At 41.3% G+C, this 27942-nt stretch overlaps 1 protein-coding gene across 1 annotated transcript in view; it reads left to right on the forward strand.

Annotated features, from left to right (window-relative positions):
• LOC126412738 (UDP-glucosyltransferase 2-like) overlaps positions 1-27942 on the forward strand; it is a 141062-nt gene that overhangs the window by 86995 nt on the left and 26125 nt on the right. The window contains exon 5 of the mRNA XM_050082472.1: positions 6687-6909. Within this exon, the coding sequence (XP_049938429.1) occupies positions 6687-6909 (223 nt within the window). The remainder of the gene's footprint in view (positions 1-6686; positions 6910-27942) is intronic.

The following is a 27942-nucleotide window of genomic DNA, read 5'->3' on the forward strand; positions in this document are numbered from 1 at the left end:
GGTCTAGAGAGAGATTTAATTCTGAGGGCTATCTGGCAACCTGAACGTCGGCATAGGCGGTAGCAAGATATACTGGTTAATTATCAACCACTACTGCACAAAGAAGTATAGAATTACGTCTGATGAGACAAAAATGTTGTACCATGCGTCCATCTTCTAGGACTTACGTTTTTATTTTTATTTATTTATTCCATTCCATTGTAGATTGTTACTTATAGTTTAAACACAGGCTGTACTGATTCTTACACAAATTGTCCAGTATACATTAATACTTAATATTATCCTACACAATACTACCTGCCATCACCAAAACGATTTCTACCATTAATAATAATAATAACAATAGTCAAAAATAATCTACAAAATCCTATTTTGCAAAAAACTGCACCTACTACCAGATCTGTGTCTACTACTTTCCAATAACTACAATTTTTGCCTGTCACATTCCACAATCGCTCCATTGCTCCCCCGGTCCACAGAAAGGCCCTACCGGTTCCTTGGGTGCTGTGGAGGGCGTTTTGGTTGCATCTGCCTCTTACACAGTTTGCTGGCTCACTGGTTGCAGGGAAGGATTGCCCTGTTCCAAGAGAGCATTGTTGTTACTGGTAAGGTGTGCAGCCGCAATCCCATTTACGTCACATCGGTTCTTGTTCCATGTGTGGCGGGACATGGCCCACTGCTGCGTTTCTCTCTGGTGTTGTTATGATGGCTGCACTTACGGTGATGGCAGTTCTTTTGCCGCTATTGTTGACCTCAGCTGCCTTGGCTGCGTTGCTTTGCCATCTTCTGCCGCAACCTCTCGTAATGCAGTAGACGGGGGGTTGACTGACAAGATAAAGCGCCGCCCAAGCCTTTCTTGAAACAGCATCGGCAGTGTTGTCCAAGATCTGCTACTCTGTCTCGCAACGCAATATCTTCTTGACACCGTGTCTTCCGTGCCGATTCACTTGCTGCCGATCAGTATCAGCAGCATCGGTATAAGTAAACATCCCCGGGTACTATGTTCTGGTGTACCCTTTTGACTACTGGCATACTCGGAGGTCTGTCTTCTACCAGTTCGCTTCCAGTAGGCGTCGTAGAGCACATGACTAGTCAGGATCCGTGTCAGGCCTCTTGAGGCTTTTAGGTGCTTCATTACTAGTCTCTGTATCATATTTGGCATAAACCGTAAGTCCTCTCATTGTTTTGGCATCCTTTCATCGTTTCCTCCATACGTGCAGGATTGATTTTAAATTTGCTGCTTGCTTGTGGCCAGTGTTCCTATTAAGTTAAGCATTTCGTAACACTGTTTTTTCTTCGGCCAACACGTCGCCGCTTTTTTCGTTATCTGGAGATCAAGTGGACACATTTCAAGTTTCACTTGCAAAGCCTCAACTGACACAGTGATGTTCTGGGATTATGCAATCCAGGAATCGTTACGATCAAATATCGCAGCAACAGTTTTAATCAGATCAGAAGCTTCACCTTTAGTTTTGCATGGACGCGGATGTTTCAGTGCAGACAGGCTGCGGAGGACTATGGCTCAACTAACACCCTTCCATCGCAGGCAAGGAGTGAGGCGGCTCAGGGGACGACACTGGGTTCTACACTACTGGCCATTAAAATTGCTACACCACGAAGATGACGTGCTACAGACGCGAAATTTAACCGATAGGAAGAAGATGCTGACATGCAAATGATTAGCTTTTCAGGGCATTCACATAAGATTGGCGCCGGTGGCGACGCCTCCAACGTGCTGACATGAGAAAAGTTTCCAACCGATTTCTCATACACAAACAGCAGTTGAACGCCGTTGCTTGGTGAACGTTCTTGAGATACCTCGTGTAAGGAGGAGAAATGCGCACCATCACGTTTCCGACTTTGATAAAGGTCGGATTGTAGCCTATCGCGATTGCGGTTTATCGTATCGCGGCACTGCTGCTCGCGTTGGTCGAGATCCAATGACTGTTAGCAGAATATGGGATCGGTGGGTTCAGAAGGGTAATACGGAACGCCGTGCTGGATCCCAACGGCCTCGTATCACTAGCAGTCGAGATGAGAGGCATCTTATCCGCATGGCTGTAGCGGATCGTGCAGCCACGTCTCGATCCCTGAGTCAACAGATGGGGATGTTTGTAAGACAACAGCCATCTGCATGAACAGTTCAACGACGTTTGCAGCAGCATGGACTATCAGCTCGGATACCATGGCTGCGGTTACCCTTGTCGCTGGATCACAAACAGGAGCGCCTGCGATGGTGTACTCAACGACGAACCTGGGTGCACGAATGGCAAAACGTCATTTTTTCGGATGAATCCAGGTCCCGTTCACAGCATCATAATGGTCGCATCTGTGTTTGGCGACATCGCGTGTATTCGTCATCGCCATACTGGCGTATCGTCAGGCGTGATGGTATGGGGTGCCATTGGGTACACGTCTCGGTCACCAGTTATTCGCATTGACGACACTTTGAACAGTGGACGTTACATTTCAGTTGCGTTACGACCCGAGGCTCTCCCCTTCATTCGATCCTTGCGAAACCCTACATTTCAGCAGGATAATGCACGACCGCATGTTGCAGGTCCTGTACGGGCATTTCTGGATACAAGAAATGTTCGACTGCTGCCCTGGCCAGCACTTTCTCCAGATCTCTCACCAATTGAAAACATCTGGTCAATGGTTCGTCACAATACGCCAGCCACTACTCTTGATGAACTGTGGTATCGTGTTGAAGCTGCATGGGCAGCTGTACCTGTACACGCCATCCAAGCTCTGTTTGACTCAATGCCCAGGAGTGTCAAGGACGATATTACGGCCAGAGGTGGTTGTTTTGGGTACTGATTTCTCAGGATCTATGCACCGAAATTGCGTGAAAATGTAATCACATGTCAGTTCTAGTATAATAGATTTGTCCAATGAATACCCGTTTATCATCTGCATTTCTTCTTGGTGTAGCAATTTTAATAGCCAGTAGTGTAAGTCAGAAGGACGGTGATTCCGGCTCCTGTCTGGCCACTCAGATTTATGTAGCTCATTGTTTCCTTAGATCGGGATGTTACTTCTGAAAGGGGCCGATTCCCTTCCATATCATGCCCTAATCTGAGTTTGTGTCCCAGCTTTAATGACGTTGTCATTCATGGAGCATGAAACCCTGATTTTCTCCCCTTCCTTCTTCGATAGACATCCTCGGTGTCACAAAGCGGCTTAAATCCGGTCCAGACTGTATACCAGTCAGGTGCCTCTCAGAATATGCTGATAAAATGGCCCCATATTTAGCAATTACATACAACCGCTCGCTCACAGAAGGATCCGTACCTAAAGACTGGAAGTCAAATCACATCAATACCGAAAAAGGGAAGTAGGAGTAATCCGTTGAATTACAGGACCATATCAGTGACGTCGATTTGCAGTAGAGTTTTGGAACATATACTGTATTCGAACATTATGAAGTACCTCGAAGAAAACGATTTATTGACACGTAGTCAGAACGGATTCATAAAACATCGTTCTTGCGAAGCACAACTAGCTCTTTATACTCGTGAAGTAACGAGTGCTATCGACAGGGGATGTCAAATAGATTCCATATTTTTAGATTTCCAGAAGGCTTTCGACACCGTTCCTCACAAGCGTCTTCTAACCAAACTGCGTGCCTATGGAATATCGCCTCAGTTGTGCGACTGGATTCGTGATTTCCTGTCAGAAAGATCACAGTTCGTAGTAATGGACGGAAAGTCATCGAGTAAAATAGAAATAATATCCAGCGTTCCCCAAGGAAGTGTTATCGGCCCTCTATTGTTCCTGATCTCTATTAACTACATAGGAGACAATCTCAGTAGCCGTCTTAGATTGCTTGCAGGTGATGCTGTCATTTACGTCTTGTAAAGTCACCAGATGATCAAAACGACTTGCAAAATGATTTAGATAAGATATCTGTATGGTGCGAAAAGTGGCAGTTGATCCTGAATAAAGGGAAGTGTGATGTTATTCACATGAGTACTAAAAGAAATCCGCTTAATTTCGATTACGCGAGAAGTCACTCAAATCTGACGTCCGTAAATTCAACTAAATACTTACAAATACCCTAAATTGGAACGATCACACAGATAATAATGTGGATAGAGCCAACCAAAGACTGCGATTCATTGGCAAAACACTTAGAAGGTGCAACAGGCCTAATACAGAGACTGCTTACACCGCGCTAGTCCGCCCAATTTTGGAGTATTGCTGTGCGGTGTGGGATACGCATCAGATGGGACTGACGGATGACATCGAAAAAGTACAAAGAAGGGCGGTTCGTTTTGTATTATCGCGAGGTAGGGGAGATAGTGCCACAGACATGATACGTGAATTGGAGTGGCAATCATTAAATCAAAGGCGTTTTTCGTTGCGACGGGATCTTCTCATGAAATTTCAGTCACCAGTTTTCTCCTATTGCCAAAACATTCTGTTGGCACCCACCAACATAGGGAGAAATGATCATCACGATAAAATAAGAGAAATCAGGGCTCGCACAGAAAAACTTAAGTGCTAATTTTACCCACGTGCCGTTCGAGAGTGGAACGTTAGAGAGACGGCTTGAAGGTGGTTCATTTAACCCTCTGCCAGGCACTTTATTGTGAATAGCAGAGTAATCACGTAGATTTAGATGTAGATGTTTGATCGCAGACATCGACATAGCCTTTGTTAAACTACGAAAATCTTTTGCCTCTCGCATGACGTTGCCACCGGGCAATTTTGTCGACTGTTACATATGAAATACACTCTGAGAAAAAAAAGTGAAGCACCATGAAAGAATTATCCGAATGCGATGGTAATCAGTAGATACGGCGCACATGCCAAAACAAACAAATTATTACAATTTTAGAAAAAATTGGATTATTTATGCAACAGAAAGAGCTTCACAAATTGAGCAAGTCAGTAATGCACTGGTCCACCTCTGAGCCTTGACATTAATTGACAGAGTTGTTGGATGTCCTCCCGAGGGCTTTCATGCCAAATTCTGTCCAATTGCCGCATTATATCGTCAAAATCCCGAGCTGGTTAGAGGGTCGTGCCCATAACGCTCCATACTTTCTCAACTGGGGAGAGATCCGGCGACCTTGCTGGCCTAGGCATGGTCTGGCAAGCACCAAGACCAACAATAGAAACTCTTTCCGTGTGCAGGCGGGCATTATTATGCTTAAATGTAAACCCAGAATGGCTTTCCAAGACGGGCAACAAAACGGGGCGTAGAGTATCATCGACATACCGGTGTGCTGTAGCTGTGCGGCGGATGACAACCAAAGAGGTCCTGCTACGATATGAAATGGCACCCCAAACCATTGCTCGTGGCTGTCGAGCTGTACAGCTGCTGACAGATTGGTATCCCCCTGCTGTCTGGGCAGTCTCCAGACATGTCTTCGCTGGTCGTAGTGGCCGGGAATCTCACTGAGTGGAACAGAAATGTCTTCAGTGATGAGTTCGGCTTCGCAGTGAGCCCAGATGACTAGCGAAGAAGTGGCCAGAGACGCCCAGAACAGCAGTGGGTTACCAACCCGACTGTCGCCCGCCATACGGCCCGACAGCCAAGAGTGATGGTCTGGGGTGACATTTCTTTTCATAGCAGGAGCCCCTTGGATGTCATCCACGGCACCCTTACAGCCGATGGTACGTTGGCAATATTCAAACGCCACGTTTTGTTGGCCCTCATGGAAAGCCATCCTGGGCTTTCATTTTAGCAAAATAATGCCATTCTGCACACGGCGAGAACTTCAGCTACGTGTCTTCATGCTTGCCAAACCCTATCTAGGGCAGCAAGGTTGTCGGATCCCTCCCCAACTGAGAATGTTTGGGGCATTAAGGGCAGGAGTCTCCATCAAGCTCAGGATAATTTAACGCGCCAATTGGACATAATTTGTCACAATATCCCTCAGGAGGACATTCAAAAGCTCTGTCGATCAAAGCCAAGCCGAATAACTGCTTGCATAGGGGTCAGACGTGGCCCAATGCGCTATTGGCTTGCACAGGTCGTGAAGCTCTTTCTCTTGAATAAATCATCCACATTTTATGAAATTTTAATCATTTGTTTGTAAGTCACATCTTTCTATTTACATCCCATTCAGATAATTTCTTCATGCTGTGTCTTTTTTTCCCTTAGAATGTACCATCACAGTAGGAGACAAAGTAACAGAAAAGCATCAGTAATGAGGTTCGCGCCTGATGATGACAAAAGAAGAAATAGTCGAAATCTAATGACAATGTTCAGTCGTAATCGCAAATGACACTTTACTTCATTACTGGTAACCAGTTTCAGTCTTAGTAGACCATCTTCTTACCAGTGGATGATTGGTGACAGACATAGACAGTCGACGGAGGTGTTGTACGAATATGTACTGGGAGGCACCATTCATCGACAGTGGTGTCACCCACTGGTCTAAGAATAACCCCGGTCACTGATAATGAAATAGTGTCATTTGCGATCACGACTGATTATTTTCATTAGAATGAGTCCTAATATGACTACGAATTATTTGGATGACACTTGCATCTGTAACAAAACAAAAAATTAATTGCGTAATTTGATGATGTTTCCGAGGTAATGATTAAAAGCGTACGACTACCTCTCGTATATTAGTCTGGTTACTGTCAGCTGCATTAAAGACGCGATGCGTTTTGGTGCCCGCAGGAGGCAACTACATTAAAGACGCGATGCGTTTTGGTGCCCGCAGGAGGTGCAGAAGTTCTTGGACGGAGCAGAGCACGGCGTCATCTACTTCAGCCTGGGCTCCAACGTCCGCAGTGACCAGATGGCGGAGGACAAGCAGAGAGCGTTCATCGAGGCTTTCCGAGAGCTGCCCCAGAGGGTACTCTGGAAGTGGGAGAGCGATTCGCTGCCCAACCAGCCCGCCAACCTGATGGTCAGGAAATGGCTCCCTCAACAGGATATACTAGGTTTGCATCATACATTCTTGCATTTCATGTTGGAGGACTGTAAATACGTAGAGCGGACAATAAGTAATACAACACATTTTCATTTTGAAAGAAGGTTGGTTTTATTCAGGATTCCAATCCACCGTATTATTTTCCACTCTTTTGGCTAAAGAACACTTTTTAGCATAATCTTTACGCCACCTTATTGGGAGGGTTTGTGTGTCTGCATTATACCTCTCTACTCGTCGATGTCGGAGCCAACGTCTTGCTGCATCAGTAATCTCCCCGTCGAGTGCATCCGTCATTGGGCCAAGCAGATAGAAGTCGGAAGGTGAGAGATTCGTGCTGTAGGGTGGATGAGGAAGAACAGTCCAATGAAGCTCTGTCAGCTCCTTCGCGTGTGCGGAGTTGTGTGATGACGTGCGTTGTCGCGGAGAACACGATGAAGTCGTTTCTTCGATTTCCTGAGGGTAGTACAGTGCACTTCACTGTTGATCAGTGCCATCGAGCGTAATAACCCCTTCAGAGTCCTAGAAGACCGCCACTATGACTCTACCCGCTGAAGGTGTGGCTTTGAAATTTACCTTCGGGAGAGAGGTTGTATGGCACCCCTCCATGGAATGCCATTTTGTTTCTGGTTTGAAGTGACGAACCCATGTTCATCACCTGTGATGGTGCTTGACAAAAATTGACACGATCATCCTCGTAAAGCGCAAGCAATTCGGCACGGATGACCTTTCATTGCTATTTATGGTCTTCCGTTAGTCGGCGAGGAAACCAGTGGGCACACAGCTTTGAGTATCACCAGCGGTGGACGAATGTGTCAGCACTACCAGCAGAGATGTCCAGTTGGGTAGCGAACTGTTTCCCTCTCATCCAGCGATCACCTCGGACGGGAATATCCGCACGTTCCAGCACTTCAGGAGTCACAGCTGTTCAGGGCCGGTTGGCACGCGGGAGCTCGGACGGATTTCTGCCACCTTTTTGTGATGATGACAGACGCCTCGCCGAACGGCTCACTGTGCTTTTGTTCACTGCCAGGTCTCCATGAACATTCTACGATGATTTGATTTTCCGCCAAAAAACTCAATGACAGTTCTCTGATTGGAACGCCCTCCGTTACAGACGCCATTTTGAACATTACGTATAGCACTGTCAGCTATTAGGACTTCATGAAATTGTTGGGCCTGAGACAGTCATATTCCATGATGTCCCTATTCGCCATTTTCTCAACCGAAATTGGCCGGGAAAAAAAGTGGGCTGCATTATTTATTGAACGTCCCTCGTATTAGTAAATGAGACCCTGTAAGTAGTAGACGAGCTGTGCTATTTGATCAGTAGAATAACTGATTTTGAAATGTTCTCTGTATTCAGTCTCTGTGCCACCTCCATTGTGGCCAGGACACAGATGATGCAGAGGAGGCACATCTCTATCGCGTGATCTACAGGCCCAGTTCGAAAACACTTTCCATACAAGCGGCACATCAAATGAAGCCCCTCCCACACGCCTACCTTTCCGTTATTGACTTCCAGCCATGTCAGTTTTCGCCACTAATTGTGGTACGCACTGTACTCAAATCTTGCACTTGGGTGCCCCTCTCAGACTGGAGTCCCGCAGGCGGAAACTTCTGTCGCTTGGGCCTTAAATGAGCCCTGGCGATCTAAGCTCTTCAGCTGACGTGGCGTGAGTGGATCTTCCCAAAATCTTTCGTTGTGCTTTGAGCACACTCAAGGCTGTGTCTCAAGCCTTACTCGAATGGAAACCGCCATCGTTATTTGAAGTTCTGCGAGCTTCTTCGGGTGTACAGAGTGGTGTGAGGACTTGCGTTATCGTGGAGAAGGAAAAGTTCGTTTGCATTTTTGTGACAACAAACACGCTGTAGTCGTTTCTTCAATTTCCTGAGCTGTATGTCTACAGATTCTTCTAAAACACGATGCCAGCATGTGATGCCTTTTTTTGGTGACTTGGTGCCACTCTAACTCATGCTTTGTCCCTTGGAGAGACAGTGCTCCCAAATCTGACTTAAATTTTCCTTGTATGCGAGTAGCCACACATATCCGGTTCTTGGACAGTGTGTGTCACTGATGACGTCATCAATGATGTCACGGACTTTGCATGGGGGCTTAATTATTATTAAATTTGAAAATCATTTTTTTTATTTTTCGTAGCTGTATGTCCGTTACGCTGTGTCTCGTAAACGGTTGGCCCTGACTAGTATTATTACGCAATCTGACTGCATAGAACAACAACAAAGAATGAAATGAAAATTTTCGTTAACACAATTAATTAATTAAGTCCCCAGCAACTATAAAACCTACGAAACCAAAGCACAAGTGTAATTTTTCTGTGTGTGGGAGTGTGACTCAACGTACACATCTGGCACGGTTCTTCTTCAACAAGACAAGAAATTTTAAATCCATTTATACTGAAGTAACTAAAAAATAGAAATACTATAATTGCGTAAGGAAAGCAGAATTACACTCTAATACAAGAACACAAGCCAGATGCTTTGTTGACTGAACCTGTAATGGTGCATTATTTAAGACATTGAGATAATAAAAAGAAAAGGAAAAATTTTGTTTTCTTTTACTTTCATATATTGACGAAAAGCACTCTAATCATTAACATATTTCCACATCGACTCGTTACTATCACATCTCAACAAGAACTTTTCAGTATCACATCTCAGCAAGCACCGCCTACTACGAGTTCTCGACCAGCACTTTTCACTAGCACATCTCAACAAGCACTGACCACTACGAGTTCTCCCCAAGCACTGCCAGTGGAGGCGGCTGAATAATACTCTTTGGCGCAATCTCTGACGCTGTGGCTCAGTGTAGCCACCTTTCATATGCCCCTCCTCCACGGGCCAGAATTCGATGGTATTTTTGCTAGCATTGGTGGTGAAAATACCACCAAATTCGTCCACAAAAATACAGACAAAAATAAAAGATAATATTAATTCCTAAATATCACATAATTAGTTAAAATTTTGGCTTTGCACTGACCTTTCAATAACCTAATATATAAGATACAGTAAGCAATACAACTTCTTTTCATACATGTGACTTTACATAATAGTTTACACAATACACAAAAAATCAGTTTATACAAATGTTCACATAAAATGCTTTGAATGATTAAAAAAAAACAAGTAGTTGATAGTTCCAGCAGTAGCACCCAGCAATGGTCAACAGGTACAAATACCAACAAGTGACATCATTTTAGTAGAAGCAGTCCATCAGTGGCACCCAGCAATGTTGAACAGGTGCAGACACCAACAAGTGACATCATTCAGCAGAAGCAGTTCCATTAGTGGCACCCAGCAATGTTGAACAGGTGCAGACACCAACAAGTGACATTATGTCAGTAGAAGTAGTTCATTAGTGGCACCCAGTAATGTTGAGCAGGTGCAGACAGCAAGAAGTAACATCATTTCAATAGAAACAGTTCCAACAGTGGCACCCAGCAATGTTGAGTAGGTGCAGACAGCAAGAAGTAACATCATTTCAGTAGAAACAGTTCCAACAGTGGCACCCAGCAATGTTGAGTAGGTGCAGACACCGACAAGTGACATCATTTCAGTAGAAGCAGTCCATCAGTGGCACCCAGTAATGTTGAGCAGGTGCAGACAGCAACCAGTGACATCATTTCAATAAAAGCAGTTCCATCAGTTGCACCCAGCAATGTTGAACAGGTGCAGACACCAACAAGTGACATTATCTCAGTAGAAGCAGTTCATCAGTGGCACCCAGTAATGTTGACAGGTGCAGACACCAACAAGTGACATTATTTCAGTAGAAGCAGTCCATCAGTGGCACCCAGCAATGTTGAACAGGTGCACACAGCAACAGGTGACATTATTTCAGTAGAAGCAGTCCATCAGTTGCACCTAGCAATGATGAACAGGTCCAGACAGCAGTCCATAATATTCACTATCACTAATCACACTGTTCATCAGCAGAAATTAATCATTTCTAAGTGGCACCCATTATGTTGAAAAAGTGCAGGTAACAGTCCATAATATTCACCATCACTAATCACACAGTTCATCAGCAGAAATTAAACATTTCTAAGTGTCACACATCAATGTTGAACAAGTGCAGGTAACAGTTCATAATATTCACCATCACTAATCAGACAGTTCAGGCATGAACAATAGTTTGAATCCACATACAAATGCTTTTACACACTAAACATATAAATTCTAATAAACACACAAATGATATCAGATAATTGTCATATTAACTATTACAAATATTTAAATATCAGTAAACCTATAATATTTATGGGTGTCAGTGCAAGCCACTACAAACAAAAAAGGAAATAGATTGGGACTAATTATTTGGGATTAGGAAAGGAAAACACACAAAACACACTCACTCATCTTTCATCCACATTAAGTACTACTGTGTAATTGAATAGTGTTAACTGTGTAAATGTAACTCTGTCCAAGATTTGATGTTCGACATGTGTATCAAGTAGGAGTGGCAGCAATGTATAACAGTCAATAATAGTTAGTCAACGTCATAGTCATCATGTCCAGACCAATGTTTGCCAAGCCAGATCAAAATGTACGGTTGTTGAACAACTGTCAGTGAGCCAAGATATGCAATTACTTCCTCTCTCCAAAAAAAAAGTATATACTGCTTAGTGATCTAACAAAGTGTGTGTATAGACTATCTTCCTTCTACTTTAGTGTTCTAGTCTGCTATCCTCATCCTCCTTGTTCCATATAGACCAACAAAAAAAAATATGCTCCTCACTTACTTTACCTCTTATACACCAAAACTCCAATAATCATCAGCATCACATAATCTCAATACTTCAATAATACCTCTTACGTCGATACATATAAACCTTATCATTAATAGCATTTACCTTACCTCTTGTCCACCAAAATTCCAATAATCATCAACTTCACATAATCTCAATAATACCTCTTCAATACGTCAACACATATAAACCTTATTACAAATATCATTTCACTTCCATAACAACTCTTTCCTCTAGTCAGTCTCCTCGAACAAGTACAGATAAAATCCTAATGCAAACCTCATCATCCCATACAATCCGAAGACACACTGTCAACACACAACCTCTGTGTAATCCATCTGAGCCAAATCTTCTACTCATTATGAATTATAAACAAAGAAATGCACAGATGACCTCTAACAGACTTAATTCGAATAACTCTCAGTAATTAAGTACGATTACGGAGTGTGAATGATCATAATATTTCACAGTGTGTACACCACTTCAAGAATTATGGCAAACAGAAGCAAACATGTGGAGTATTTCTTGTGTCAAGTGTCACTTCTTATTTCAATTGCTCACGAAAAATGCAGTGTAATGACTGTCAATGGTCTAAACCTAGTTTTGGTATGTCATGTCGTTAGCTTCCTTCCTATTAGCATACATTTACACAGCTTTCATAAAATCTCCAGCTCATGTGACTTCTATGAAGTTTCTTGTACTAATGTCGTTCGTCGAATTATAGCAGTTCATTTTCGTATCTTAAAAATATAAGGCACTGAGCGTAAGCAAAACAAGCAATAGCGAGTAAATATACCAGTAGAGAACAGAATGTCAACAAGTGGATGCAGCACAATTCTTACAACGAGGCTCTGCCAAGCGAACAATCTATAATTAATACAATAGTGTCACCTAAACTCTATGTTTATTCACAGTATATCAGCATTTCTATATACCAAATTAAAGAGTAGTTATGACGACAAAACAGAAATGTGTAAATATGCAATCCATAAGCAAGGCAGCAAATATGTTATCTAACATAATAAACAGGTCATTAGCATCATATCAGCATAAGCAAATAAATGTTCATATGTAATCTTAATAAGTAAACACGAAGGCGCAAGCAGATAAATCACAAAGTATAACTTACATACCTAACCACATCAGCACAATTAATCAGGTTACAATTATAATTTAAATAAATAAGCACAGCAGGCACATAATTAAAAAAATATGACATCAGTGAAAAAGCAGTGCAGCCAAGCGATGCATAATATATACAAATAACAACCCTGTTCATTAATAAAACATTGACAAAAATCAGCAAATGTACGCAAGCACGTCGCTTCACAAGTAAATTCATAGAACATGAAATTAGCACAAAGTATGAATCACGTAATCGCGAGCAGCAAATTACGTCTAAAGTACGTACCTAAGTGGAAATATGTTACCCGAAGAAATGAACTCAATTAATAGTTACCTTTTTTAGTTTATTAGTTTCTTCTTCGAAATTACATTCTTCCTGAAAATTTCTCGATAGCAAGTCGTCTTAACGTCGGACACGCACAGAATTTACCTGAAGTTCTTAAATATTTTATAGAACCGTATCCTGAAAAATACTGAATGTTAATAACATAATTCATCAAGTCACTATAGCTTTATACTGAATTTAATCGGAGAAATTAAAATGTGTATTTGTTTACGGCTGTCAGTGCATTCGCACTGAGCGCTCGACCAGCTGTAGGCGCGTGACGTAGGAAGCAATTGTTTGCGATCAACGACTTGTGCGGCGCGCAGACTTGACTGTTGCTTTGAGTATATGCCGCCGCCAAAACACAGCGGGGTATCCTTGTATTCTCTGCATGTTTACATCTAGCTGTTAGTTTCTCAAAAGTATATCATTCCACAAAAATTTTAACGTTAGATATGTGATGTATTCCCTTAGAGCGTCGTGATTTAAGAGTTTCTACTTCAACAGTGTTATCGTGAATAATTTTGCGAATTCTATATGGACCGTTATAAAGCAGAAAAAATTTGCGACACAAGCCTTTTCCTTTGTGAGACAAACGATGAGACTTAATTAACACCTTTTGACCAACTGACAAGGTTTTTAAACGACCAGGATGTTTAGCTGATTTCTCTCTTCTAGCAGTCGCAGATGCAATATTTTGCAGAGCCAGGTTCACAACTTCAGAATGCCGCAGTTTCCGTGAAGGCGGAAAAGGAACGATTTCAGATATGCGATTTGTCGGTGCTTTGTTTTTTTAATATCAGTATAGGCGGTAAAGAAGTTGAATCATTAGGGAGTTCATTCAGAATGTTTTGAAAAATATGAAGATACTGATCCCAAGTTCTGTGATTCTGATGACAATAAAGTCGACACAATTTATTGATATCCTTCATCCATCTCTCTGAAGCGTTAGATTGAGGGTGAAAAAGTGAAATGAAGATTGGTTTAATTTTACGACGCCGTAGAGTACGAAGCCAAATTTTAGAACGAAACTGTGATCCATTATCTGATATAACCTTATCAACATGACCCACTTCTTTAAGAAAATGTTTGATGAAAACATTAGATACTGAACGAGCTGTTGCTTTGCGTAAAGGTGTAAAACACACATATTTTGATGTCAACTCCACTGCTACGAAAATGTACGCAAAACCATTAGTAGAACGAAACACTGGACCGAACAAATCAATTGCAGCTATCTCCTTTAATTTCGCTGGAATGATAGGAAACAACGGCGCTCTGTGAGAAATTGTTGGCGGCTTAGCCTTTTGACATAATTTGCATTTGGCCAGAACAGATCGAATAAGTTTTTCCATATTACTGAAGTAGCAATTTTCCCGTAATTTACGAAAACATTTTCTGGGACCAAAGTGTGCATAACTGAAATGCGTATACCAAATCAGCTTATTAACCCACTCATCAGGAATACAAACTAACCAAACAGAGTTGTCAACCGATTTTCATTTAAAAAGAACTTTCCAGATAGTTCGCAAAAACGAGGTGTTGCGAAATTGTCCAATCTAACAAAGCGTCTAAGAAAATTACAGACACCAAGGAAACTACGAACATCACGTTTTGTGGTAGGAACAGCATAATTACAAATAGCGTCTACTTTCTCTGGATCAGGAAGAATACCTTCTGTAGAAATAATGTGACCGAGAGATTTCACCTGAGAACGACCAAATTCAGATTTCTCCAAGTTCACAGTAATGCCAACTCTTGCAAAGATACGTAACAATGAATCCAAAATTTTGTTGTGCTCACTCCAAGAACGTTTAGCAATAATAATATCGTCAACATATGAAGTAATATTGTCACGAAGATAAACAGGTAAAATTTCATTTAAGCTACGAATGAATGCTGATGAAGATACAGTAAGTCCAAACGGTAATTTCCGAAATCACTTTTAGGTAAAATAGTCAATCCGGTTATTGTTTATCTACTGTCTAGATAGATTGATAGTTGAAGAGTTGTTTTGACAGATGCAAAGAATAGTAAAAGAGTAAGCAGTGGTGCAGAAAACTAAAAGGGAAATAGCACCACTACAGCTCGGGTCCCTATGCTCGCTACGGCACATATTCACTTAGAGTAGTGAATCCCCTGAGGACTTTAATAGCTGCACATAATTTCCAGTTTGTGACTTAGTGGCAAATTTGGCGGAAGTGCGTACGTAAATTGATCTAACCATGAACATGGATGTATGTCATTCTTAGAATTACGAAAGATCTTAAATTTCCGAACAGTCAAAGAGTGTTTATAGTCAAAGTTTTCTCCTCGTGGCGACAAAGACCTACTGCGACTGTCCCTGTCCCAATGTCGATTATTGTCAAGTTCGCGTGCCTGGCGCTCTCTTGTTGCAACCCGTAAATGAAACAAATTATTTTCTTCAAATCCTTCTGCTAAACTAACACTTGTCAATTTATCTGAAATCTCCTCAACTCTTTCCGATGAGTCACTTAATTGATCTTTCTGTTTATTTACGTCTTCTGTAAATGTCGCGACTCGGGTTTCGGTGTTGTCACATTTAGTAGTTAACTGTTCATATTGTTGTGTTAGGTTATTTAATCTGTCATTTGCTACGGATTCCTCGATTCTCTCAAACATCTCCTCCTTATCGTGCGCACGTTGTAAATTCAACTCTGAAAATTTCTGCACTACCACACGATCTCTTTCTTCCTGTTCTCTATCCTGTTCCCTTTGTCTAATCTCTACTGCAATTAATCTATTATTGTGAGAATTAAAAATCGGTTGCGCCTCCTCTCTAACTTCCCTCTTTAATTCATCTTTCATGTTTTTGAAACATGTCCCCGTTCGTGAGCCTAACTGTGTTTCCATTGTTCCCATATCAGTTTCTAATTCAGATCGTAACTGTGATCCCACTGCTTTCATCTTGGTTATAATTGTTCCTATTTCTGTTTCAATTGTTCCTATTTTTGAGCTTAACCGTGTTGTCATTGCTCTTAATTCAGGTCCCACTGTTTTTAATTCTGATTCCAACTGTGATCTGACATTTAATATTGCACTCATTAACTGCTCCATTTCTTCTGTCGTTAACCACGTAATCTGAGAATTTTTCGATTGTGAAAAATTTTGAACTGTTTCCGGACTATTTTCCCTATTTATTAAATTGTTTTCAACACTATTATTCATCATACTGTTGTCCTGTGTTGGCGAGTTCGCCATGTCAACAATTTCGTTATTCTGACTATTCATCATTTTTGCCTGTTTCATTGACCGCGTAATCATTTACAAAACATAAAAAATTCGTCACTGTACGAAAATTACACACAATGACTCCTCATCTCCAACAATACCATTCACACAAGATGTTTCCCTCAAACACGATTAACGAACAATTGAAATAATTGCACTAAATTATCAAACCCGTAGACAAGGCAACAAAATTAAATCATGAAATACCATTAGAACAAGCACGTCGCATCACAAGTAAATTCATAGAACATGAAATTCAGCACAAAGTATAAATCATGTAATCGCGAGCAGCAAATTATGTCTAAAGTATGTACCTAAGTTGAAATATGTTACATGAAAAAATGAACTCAATTAATAGTTACCTTTTTAGTTTATTAGTTTCTTCTTGGAAATTACATTCTTTCTGAAATTTTCTCGATAGCAAGTCCTCTTAACGTCGGAGACACACAGAATTTACCTGAAGTTCTTAAATATTTTATAGAACCGTATCCTGAAAAATACTGAATGTTAATAACATAATTCATCAAGTCACTATAGCTTTATACTGAATTTAGTCGGAGAAATTAGACTGTGTATTTGTTTATGGCTGTCAGTGCATTCGCACTGAGCGCTCGATCAGCTGTAGGCGCGTGACGTAGGAAGCAATTACGATCCTGGCAGGGTCGCCACGTGCATGGGGGCTTAATTATTATGAAATTTGAAAATCATTTTTTTATTTTTCGTAGCTGTATGTCCGATTACGCTGTGTCTCGTAAACGGTTGGCCCTGACTAGTATTATTACGCAATCTGACTGCATAGAACAACAACAAAGAATGAAATGAAAATTTTCGTTAACACAATTAATTAATTAAGTCCCCAGCAACTATAAAACCTACGAAACCAAAGCACAAGTGTAATTGTTCTGTGTGTGGGAGTGTGACTCAACGTACACATCTGGCACGGTTCTTCTTCAACAAGACCAAAAATTTTAAATAGCATTTATACTGAAGTAACTAAAAAATAGAAATACTATAATTGCGTAAGGAAAGCAGAATTACACTCTAATACAAGAACACAAGCCAGATGCTTTGTTGACTGAACCTGTAATGGTGCATTATTTAAGACATTGAGATAATAAAAAGAAAAGGAACATTTTTTTTTTCTTTTACCTTCATATATTGACGAAAAGCACTCTAATCATTACAATATTTCCACACCGACTCGTTACTATCACATCTCAACAAGAACTTTTCTGTATCACATCTCAGCAAGCACTGCCTACTACGAGTTCTCGACCAGCACTTTTCACTAGCACATCTCAACGAGCACTGACCACTACGAGCTCTCCCCAAGCACTGCCAGTGGAGGCGGCTGAATAATACTCTTTGGCGCAATCTCTGGCGCTGTGGCTCAGTGTAGCCACCTTTCAACTTCCTCTACCCTAAACCCATTTGACAAAGGCCAATTGCCCTACATATAAAATGCCGGGAAATTCTAAATATGGGAGAATTTCAAAAAGTAGCCCAATGGCGCTAGTGTGTTTCCAATGCAGACAGATTTCTCGTCCTAAGTATAAATTGGCGGCAAATCAGAATAGTGTATTGTCACGGTGGCTGACCTAGAATATGATGACAATCCAGTTCACACCTATTGGGCTATTTATAACGTCGTAGAATTCTGATGTACTACCCCAGATCTCGAATACTGTCTCTGGCTCTATGATGTCACAATCCAGCTCAGATGTGTTGGGCTGCTTATAACAGTGTAGAACTCCGACATACTGGCCGAGACTTGATATACTAGGGCTGGTTCTGTTACGTCAGAATCCAAATTCTGGAATGCTGGTACAGTCATTTCTAGGACGAAGAATGTGTGGGCAAGACCACGCCTGTCTGCTGACCTATTTGGCTTCTTTTTCCTCACCAAGCAGCTATTCAGTCAGAGGTGTATCATCACTGTTTCTCCTACAACTAAGTTTGGATCTCTCGACTTGAGTCTTTTTTTTAACAACAAAGGGGGGGGGGGGGGGATAGAGGAACGGGCTCTCCGCCCTCACACCATCCCCACAACACCACTCATGATCTCGCGACGCTCCCACTACCCTACGTCACCACTCCTCATTCCTGCCGTCCACGAGTATCTATACTACTACACACTGAATTAGATCACCCCCCCCCCCCAAAAAAAAGTCCATTTGTGTTATACTTAAACAATCCCCACACTCCCTCTGACATTATAGTTTAAACAGTTCACCCCACCATACCAATTACCATAAGATCTAAACGACGAGAAAATCCAGTTATCCTAAATTTAAAATGATGCGAAGTCTGCTGGCTGTCAAACTATAGACGAGTCGTCCTAACTTTAAAATTCAAAGGCCAAGTGATTCAGTCTGTGTGGTTGTCAAACATTCTATTTGAAACAATGTTGTCCTCACACCATGTGCGCTGAACGTTGGTGGAATACCAGGCAGCAGCAAGCATCACTTTTCTTAAAAGTTATGTGATATGCCTTTTTCTGAAATTATGTCGTCTCATCTGCACATGATGATAGGCTTTGTCTGACATTTTTTTAAAAGCAAATCGCCTAGCCACAACAAATTTTCCTCAGACTTTCCTTGTCAGCCTTGAAGTTCGGATCTGCGCGACGAAAGTTGGCATTTCTTTTTATTGTTCATAATATCGCATAAATTGTTGCCTACTAACACATCTATCTGTATCATCAGTAAGATGTTTACAATGTTGAGTTTTTTTCTTCTTTGGGACGGATTTTTGAATTTCCTCGGTACCGTGTCCCGTCTGCCATAATTTGCACACTGTCAACTTACTAAGCTTAAACGTGTCTTTCCAATTCCCATCACCTTTTCCTGCTGTACTATCACTTCTTTCACCTTCTCATCGTCAATAAATCTAAATACGTCAAGATCAAGACGTAGAAACTGCCTGCGACAGCATTTTCCGCTATCACTTTCCGTTTTTGCACTTCGATGTCACAATGTGCGCATCTTCGAAACGAACCAGATCTGTACTTAGAGATGTAACACTCAATAGCCAATTCCGCTGACCGAAAGTAAGAAGAGAGGCTGTTGTAATTAGTTAATACAAACCATTGATAAATCCACGGAAGTCTGATTTTCAATACATATATTTTTTAATGGAAACCTGTTGCTATTTTTAACACAAATGAAAATAGAAACAAATACTTAATCAGTGCCGTTTGTTACATTGTAAAATGTTAAGTACATCCAGAGTAATATGTAACGTAAAGTTGATGCTTGAAACCTCAGACGTTCAGTCGCTTATTGTAACAAACAAGATCTGTAGGGGTATGTTTACGAAGACTACGATGTTTACGAGTTTGGCTGTCTCAGTGTCTGCATGTTGCCCTTGCTGAATTAGTCCTTGTACTCAGAACAACTGTAGTACACTGTGTTACAGGACGTCTGTGATAGTGTCCTGTACACTGGTAAGAACGGTTCAAAAATATTTCAAATGGCTCTGAGCACTATGGGACTTAACATCTGAGGTAATCAGTCCCCTAGAACTTAGAACTACTTAAACCTAACTAACTTAAGGACATCACACACATCCATGCCCGAGGCAGGATTTGAACCTGCGATCGTAGCAGTCGCGCGGTTCCGGGCTGAAGCGAGTAGAACCGCTCGGCCACAGCGGCCGTCACGTAAGAACAGAAGTCCGCACAGTAGGAACGTGAGAAGGTCGAAAGTACAACAATGTGAAAAGTGTCGTGAGAACTGTGAAAATGGTTTATTCTAACTCTGAAAAGGCAGAGATGATACTCATCTATGGCGATTGTAGACAAAATGCAGCTGCACCTGCAGGTTGTATGCAGAAAGGTACCCGGACAGAGATCATCCAACGCGCCGCACATTTGAAAACATCTACAAACAATTGTATGCAACAGGTATGGCTATAACACGCAAACGGGTCCGTAACAAACCCATCACAGGAGAATCAGGTGCAGTTGGTGTGTTAGTTGTTGTTGCCGTGAACTTACACATGAGTTCACGTGACATCACTAAAGGCAGTGCAAAGAGTCAAAGTAGTGTAATGCGCATACTTGATCGTCACAGATTTCACCCGTATTATGTGTCGCTGTATCAGCAATTACATGGAGATGACTGTAATAACTGAGTGAATTTCTGTCATTGGGCATTAACGGAGAATGCGTTGCACTTCTACCTGCTTACCGACGAAGGTTTCACAAACCACGGTGCAGTGCATTTACGAAACATGCATTACTGATCCGTGGACAATCCTCGCTGGCTTCGACAGGTAGAGCGACAGTTACCGTGAAATGCAAATTTATGGTGCGGAATCATTGGCGACCATCTCATTAGTCCTCACTTCATTGAAAGAACTCAAACAGCTGCAAAATACATCGAGTTTCTACAAAATGATCTGCCAACATTGTTAGAAAATGTCCCGCTGGAAACGCGTATACGTATGTGGTATCAACATGATGGTGCCCCTGCACATTCTGCAATGGACACTAGGGTGACCCTTGAGAGAATGTTCGACGGGCGTTTCATAGGACATCGCAGACGCATAAATTGGCCAACCTGTTCTCCTGATCTTACACCCTTAGACTTCTTTCTGCGGGGTACTTTAAAGGAGAACGTGTCCCGTGATGTGCCTACAACCCGAGAGGATACGAAACATCGTATTGAGTCAGCCTGTGGCATCATTACACCAGATGTACTGCGTCGTGTAAGACATTCATTATACGGTGGATTGCAAGTGTGTGCAGCAAGTGATGGGCACCACTTTGAACATTTATTGGCCTGAAATGCCAGGACACACTCTTTTACACTTTCTAATTGAAAGAAGAAAATTGTAAGTTTAACTACATTCTCATGTAAATATACATTTTCTTCTAACAAATCAGTGCCGTACAGTATCCTTCAGAGAAAAAGACTGATAAAAATGTTAGCATGTGGACGTAATGTGCTGTTCTAGTCTCTTCTGCGCCTACGTTACATCACTGTTCTTTTTGTATCCCTAATTAATTCCGTTCCCTCCAATACACACGATTGAGGAGTAGCTACTCAAGCGTCAACTTTACGATACAAATTACTCAAGATGTAATTAACATTTTGCACTGTAAGAAACGGCATTGATTAAGTATTTTTTTCTATTTTCAGTTCTGCAAAAAATATGAACAGGTTTCCATTTTTTAAAAAAAGAATAAGTATATGTTGAAAATCACACTTCCGTGCATTTGTCAATGGTTTGTATCAACCAATTACACCAGCCCCTGTCCTCACTTTCTGTATGCGGAATTGGTTATTCCGTGTTGCTGTGGTTTCGGAAGTGTTTCCAGTGATAATATTAGGTAATTCAACCTGTATATTTGTTGACTCCTCCAGGAACATACGCTCTCGGAACCGCAGCTTCTGTCTCTTGATTTCGTTTATTATCTCTGTGGCGCTTTTTTGCTTACTAAATAAAAGTGTAACGCAACGCTCTGTTCTTCCATGGATCTTCTCTATATCCTCTATCAATTCTATCTGGAACGAATCCCACATTCAGGAGCAATATTCTAGTATTGGTCGAACGAGTTTTCGTAACCTACTTTCTTTGTTGATGGACTACATTGCCTGAGGATTCTTCCAATGAATCTCAGTGTGGCATCTGCCTTAATGCCGATTAATTTTATGTGGTCGTCCCATTTCAAATCGTTCTGTATGCATGCTGCTAGATACTTTATTGAAGCAACTGCTTCCAGTGGTTGTTCTGAAATTGGGTAATCGTACAATAAAGGGTATTTGTGTCTATGTATTCGCAGTCCTTTACATTAGTTTATGTTGACGGTCAAATGGCACTCACTGCACCACGACTCGATCCTCTGCAGGTCTCCCTGCATTTCGCTACAATTTTCTCCCGTTGCGACTTCTCTGCGTACACCACCTTCATCCCCGAAAAGCCTCTTAGAACTTCCGACGTTATGAGACTTCAGGGGGAAAAAATGAGCTGTTTTCTTGATACACATTCACGCAACTGAGAAGAAAAAAAAAACAATTCACAAAAAGGCGAGTGTTGTGTGCTACGTAAAAGAAAAAAGAAATGGAAGTGTACAGTATTTTAAAATGTGTTATGTTCTCTAGACTTAGAAGACTTGAGGTCTAGCATATCCAACAATCATATTAGCTGATACGTAAATCAGTCATAATCGCTGATGTGTACCGCCGGCCGGTGTGGCCGTGCGGTTCTAGGCGCTTCAGTCTGGAACCGCGTGACCGCTACGGTCGCAGGTTCGAATCCTGCCTCGGGCATGGATGTGTGTGATGTCCTTAGGTTAGTTAGGTTTAAGTAGTTCTAAGTTCTAGGGGACTGATGACCACAGATGTTAAGTCCCATAGTGCTCAGAGCCATTTGAACCACTTGATGTGTACCAAAGCTCATTTCACACCAACCACTAGCGTATTTAGATGGTGTTAAACTACGAGGTTTCACGTCGCAGGATAGCAAGTGCGAAAGTGGAGAAGAACTAACTGTGCAACACCTGTGTCATTGGCCTCTTTGTCCATTTACCTGTTCAACGCAGGACTTTAACGTCCCCTATGGAAAATTATAAATGTCTGTGCTAGTAACCTCTTACGTTATTTGATTTTCAAACAGCTGAGCAAAACTGAACGTACTTAGACATTTCTCTCTTTACTTATTCTAATGTATTCTGTATCTGTATAATATTATTCTTATGCCGTAAATTTGTAATTGTATAGACACCAATTCTTCAAATTAAGTTTCATTTCACTGCACACCTTTCTGTTGGTCATAGTATATGCATAACATGTGAGAAGTTAAAAAAGGGGGACTGTTAGCGTTTGCACGTGTGTTGATAACTCAGCAAGGGACCGGTTAACAGCAATGCTGGTTCTAAGGACATTCCAAAAAGTTTGTGAGTGCACAAGTGGTGGCTTACGGACTTGGTATATTGTCCGCAAGACTCTTCGGTGGTGATTGTGCACCCGCACAGTCGCAACAGATGGCTGCTGGCCATCTCTACAAGGACTACAGTGGGTCTACACCTTTGATGGCCCACCAATACCATTATTTCTACAAAGGCTGCAGTGGGTCTGCACCTCTGGTGGCCCACCAATACTATAATCTCTACCAGGACTACAGTGGGTCTGCTCTGTGATGACCTACCTACTTATATTTTTCAAAACTTCGACTAATTCTGCTGTGGGTTTGCTCTTTTGTGGCCCATTACCTGTACGCATGTCAAGAGTCAGCACTGTCTTTCCGTTGGAAGGCCAAGACTACTTTTTCAAGACTGCATGGAAATCCACTACTTCCGTGTGCATTTTCTTTTACTGCTCAGACTTTGAGAAAAAAAAAAAACTGCAATTACTACTGTGATGAACGATCAGGACTGACTTTATGAGAACAATTTTTGCTTTTGACCAAAATTGTATCAATAAGTGTGTGCATTTGATATATTTGTTACCGGCAATATAAAAAAATTACCAAATAATCATTGGGCACTGCCCAAAACAATTTGTAAAATTTTTTGTGGGGAGCTTGGAGCCTATGTAAGTAGGCTGTTTAGGTTTTTATGCTGGTAACGCCACATAGATCTGTATGAAAATCACTGACTGTGCTGTGTGCAGTCTTTTGCTGGTTGGCATTGTTGGAATATTCGCTATTGTAGTGTTGGGCATTTGGATGCGAACAGCGCGTCGCGTTGCGCAGTTGGAGGTGAGCCACCAGCAGTGGTGGATGTGGGGAGAGAGATGGCAGAAGTTTGAGAGCATCCGATTTGGACGTGTGTCCGTCAGAAAAAGGAAATTTGAAATACTGGATGTCATATATATAATGACTTTCGAACATTATTAAGGTAAATACATTGTTTGCTCGCTATCAAAATCTTTCATTTGCTAACTATGCCTATCAGTAGTTAGTGCCTTCAGTAGTTAGAATCCTTTATTTAGCTGGCAATATTGGCGCTCTCTGTATTGCAGTAGTTCGAGTAACGAAGATTTTTGTGAGGTAAGTGATTCATGAAAGGTATAGGTTATTGTTAGTCAGGGCCATTCTTTTGTAGGAATTATTGGAAGTCCGATTGCGTTGCGCGAAAAAAGTATTGTGATGATCAGAATAAGTAAACAGAGAAATGTCTGAGCACGTTCAGTTTTGCTCAGCTGTTTGAAAATCAAATAACGTAAGAGGTTTACTACCACAGTCTTTTATAATTTTTCTAAGAGGACGTTTCAGGACATTGTGCTTGTAAACGATATTTCCCTAGGTGTGGCTCAATTCTGGACATATATCATCCGATTTGCAAATCTGGTAGATAATATTTCTCTGTTATGTTATTTTACAAATATATATATACTATGTACGAGGGTTGCCGAGAAAGTATTGTACCGCCTTTTTTCTATAACAATTCTTTATTGAACGTAATGAAAACTACGCACACGAAAGAATGGTGTTTCATCTGCACACCCTATATTTCAACGTAATCTCCATCCCCTTCTATGTCCTTCCTCCACCGAGAAACTAGGGCATGTGTGCCCTGTCGGTACCAATCCTTGTCCTGGTGGCGGAGCCAGAGCTTCACTGTGTGAATCAAATGGCTCTGAGCACTATGGAACTTAGCATCTGAGGTCATCAGTCCCCTAGAACTTAGAACTACTTAAACCTAACTAACTTAAGGACATCACACACATCCATGCCCGAGGCAGGATTCGAACCTGCGACCGTAGCAGTCGCACGGTTCCGGACTGAACTGTGTGAATCACCTCCTCATTATCTTCAAAATGTCTTCCACAAATGGCATCCTTTAATACCCAGTCCCTGAGCGGAGAAAATCTCCGACCCAGCCGGGAAACGATCCGAGGCCCTTAGGATTGACATTCTGTCGCGCTGGCCACTCAGCTACCGGGGGCGGACCTTTCTCTGCAGTGAGAAAGTCAATGACTCACGTTGCTTGTAACGTACATCATCTACAGAAGCCATTTAGAAACTGTCCTGCAGCTACGCTATCGGGTCGGAAGTAATGAAAACTTGGCGCGCTCACTCAGGAGACTTGGGTGCACTACTTTCTGGGCGACCCTCGTATAAATGTGTGTCGTGTAAAGGTAGACTTCTAGCACAAGTAAAATGAAATAAGTGTAATCTTCATGTTTGCTGATTCTCATCACTTTGGTATTTCTAATGTTTGTCTACTTTCCATACTCTTTTGCAGTTTTACGATCATCTGTCTCAGCCGACAGTGCTTGAACGTACACATACTTAACTATATTTTTTCTCCTCCAAGTATTGTGCCTGTTGCTTTTTCTAATGCTTTGCCCTTTACCTTCCAAGTTAAAAGCACGATAACACCCCTGATGGTAACGACGCGCGCTGCACTGAATGTTCCAGAAAACCAGAGTACGGTTCGCCTTTCGACTCCTACAAACGTTTCCACTTTAGCTATTTCGTGAACACTTGCCGACTGTTGCTTCCCGTCGCTTAACCGATGTAAGGCATTTCGTCACTTAGCGACCACTCGCCCGCTTCTCAGCGCAGCTTCAATGCATGTGAGCGTCTTTAAAGTGCCCTCAGGCGCTCAATATTTCTTCTTCTTCTGCTTCTGCATCTTCTTCTTCTTCTGTGCAGGTATTATACGAAGTTCCCTGTTACGGTACCCATTGTTACTGGGGTTTTCCTCTGTCTCTTCTTCCTTGGAACTTATTTCTAACCTCTTAGGGGTATCTGTTACTCTCCATTCTTTCTAGTTGTTCGTTCCATTTTCTCCTATAATCTAGAATTTTATTATTTAGAGCATAAATTTTTAGTTCTTCTCTAATATCTGTATTCCTTAGTCTGTCTTCTATTGTGCAGCCTTTAGCTCGTTTCAGGAATTTCTTTTCTCGTACCTGAATACGGCTTCCTTGCTTTTTGCTAATCAACCAGGTCTCCCTTCCAAACACCAGTCTGAGGACTTCAATTGTTCTGTAGAATTTAATTTGAGTGTCTTCTCGAGTTTTGTTTTTAAGGTTGCTGTCAATTTGTCCTCGTACCCGGCTAAATTTACTTAGCTTCATTCCTGTGTCTTTGCTGTAGCTATACGTCACCTCACACCCTGAATAACTGAAGTGATTTACTTGCTCTAAAATGTTCTGATCTACCACTGTTTTGGTTGTCATGTGTTCTTTCCCCATAAAGGCCATTGTCTTAGTTTTTTGTGTTGAGCTCTCCATGTCAAATTCAGCATTTATTTGTTTCGGTAACTAAATTCCTTTGCAAGGCCTCTTCTTCTTTATGCGCTAGGACCACTCCATTCACGTAGGTAAATGTTAAACCAAGTTGAGGAGATACAACAGCCTTGTTGTACTGCTCGGTTGGTTGATATATCATTAGTCATTTTCCCATTGAGATCTAGAGTTTCCGATATTCGCGATTCGTCACTGGCTCCCAAAGTTTCTGTCTATTGACTTTGTCAAAAGTTGTTTTAAAATCTATAAAAGCAACGCGTATTGCTTTATTATATTCTCTGCTTTTTCCTATCATCTGCTGTAAAATAAAAACTGCATTTATCGTAGAGCGTCCTTTCTTAAAACGCATTTGTTTCTCATGCAGTACTGCTTTCGTTATGGTTTTAAGTCTTGTGCTTAAATCTTAGTATCCATCGTGTATGCTCCGTATAGTAAACATATTCCTCTGTAGTTGCTGCGTAGGCTTTTATTTCCTTTTTTTTTAAAAAAAAACTGATGTCACTCTAGTAATCTTCCAGTCTTTGGGGATACTCTTGCTCTTCCAACATTCCTTTAAGAGTGTGGCACACATCATTCCTTCTCATCTACTGGTTCAATTTCTTGTGCTGTATCATCATATCATTATCCTTTGCAATAATTAACCCATTGTTGTTTATTTCTACCTCCTATTTTTCTGTTGAGTTTAATGTTTTTAAAACTTCGTAGGCCATTTATTGCCTCCCGTGAACACCACTCTCGATATTAGAAGTAAATCTATCCCTGTGTTCTTGATGTGCATTTCTTACAACACATTTAGCAATATTTCATCTCCCCTCATAGGATTGCGTCTCTCAGCCGTGGGGTGTCTAAAGTATTTCATATAGGCGTCACGTTTTTCATTAACAGACTTCATTACATCCTCATTCTAAATTTTTAGATCCTTTCTTTTCCTTATTTTTTCCATTTTACCGAGAGTTTCTCCTGCTACTCTATATATGAGATTCTTTAGATTTTGCCATTCTTCTTCTATACTATCCTTAGTTTGCAAGATTGCTAGCTCTTTATTCAATCTGCTTTGGGAAAGATATTTGATACTGCCCTCTTCAAGCAGGTATACTTTATAAACTGTTTTATCGTGTTAGTTACTTATTTGTTTTGTCATTTTCTTCCATTTCGCAAAAATGTCTATTCTGGAGATCACTAGACAATGAACTGATCCTATATCCCGTCCTCTATAAATTCTTATATCCCTTACTTGACCGGCTAGCTTATCATTTATCAAAATGCAGTCAATTATTGATCAAGACCCCTACTGACTCAGCTATATTTACGTATATCTCCTTTCTCAAAAAGTAAGTTTGTTATTTTTAGATTATTGTAAGTGGCAAACT

Source organism: Schistocerca serialis, chromosome 7, assembly GCF_023864345.2.
Source record: "Schistocerca serialis cubense isolate TAMUIC-IGC-003099 chromosome 7, iqSchSeri2.2, whole genome shotgun sequence".
In the NCBI taxonomy this organism is placed as follows: domain Eukaryota; kingdom Metazoa; phylum Arthropoda; class Insecta; order Orthoptera; family Acrididae; genus Schistocerca; species Schistocerca serialis.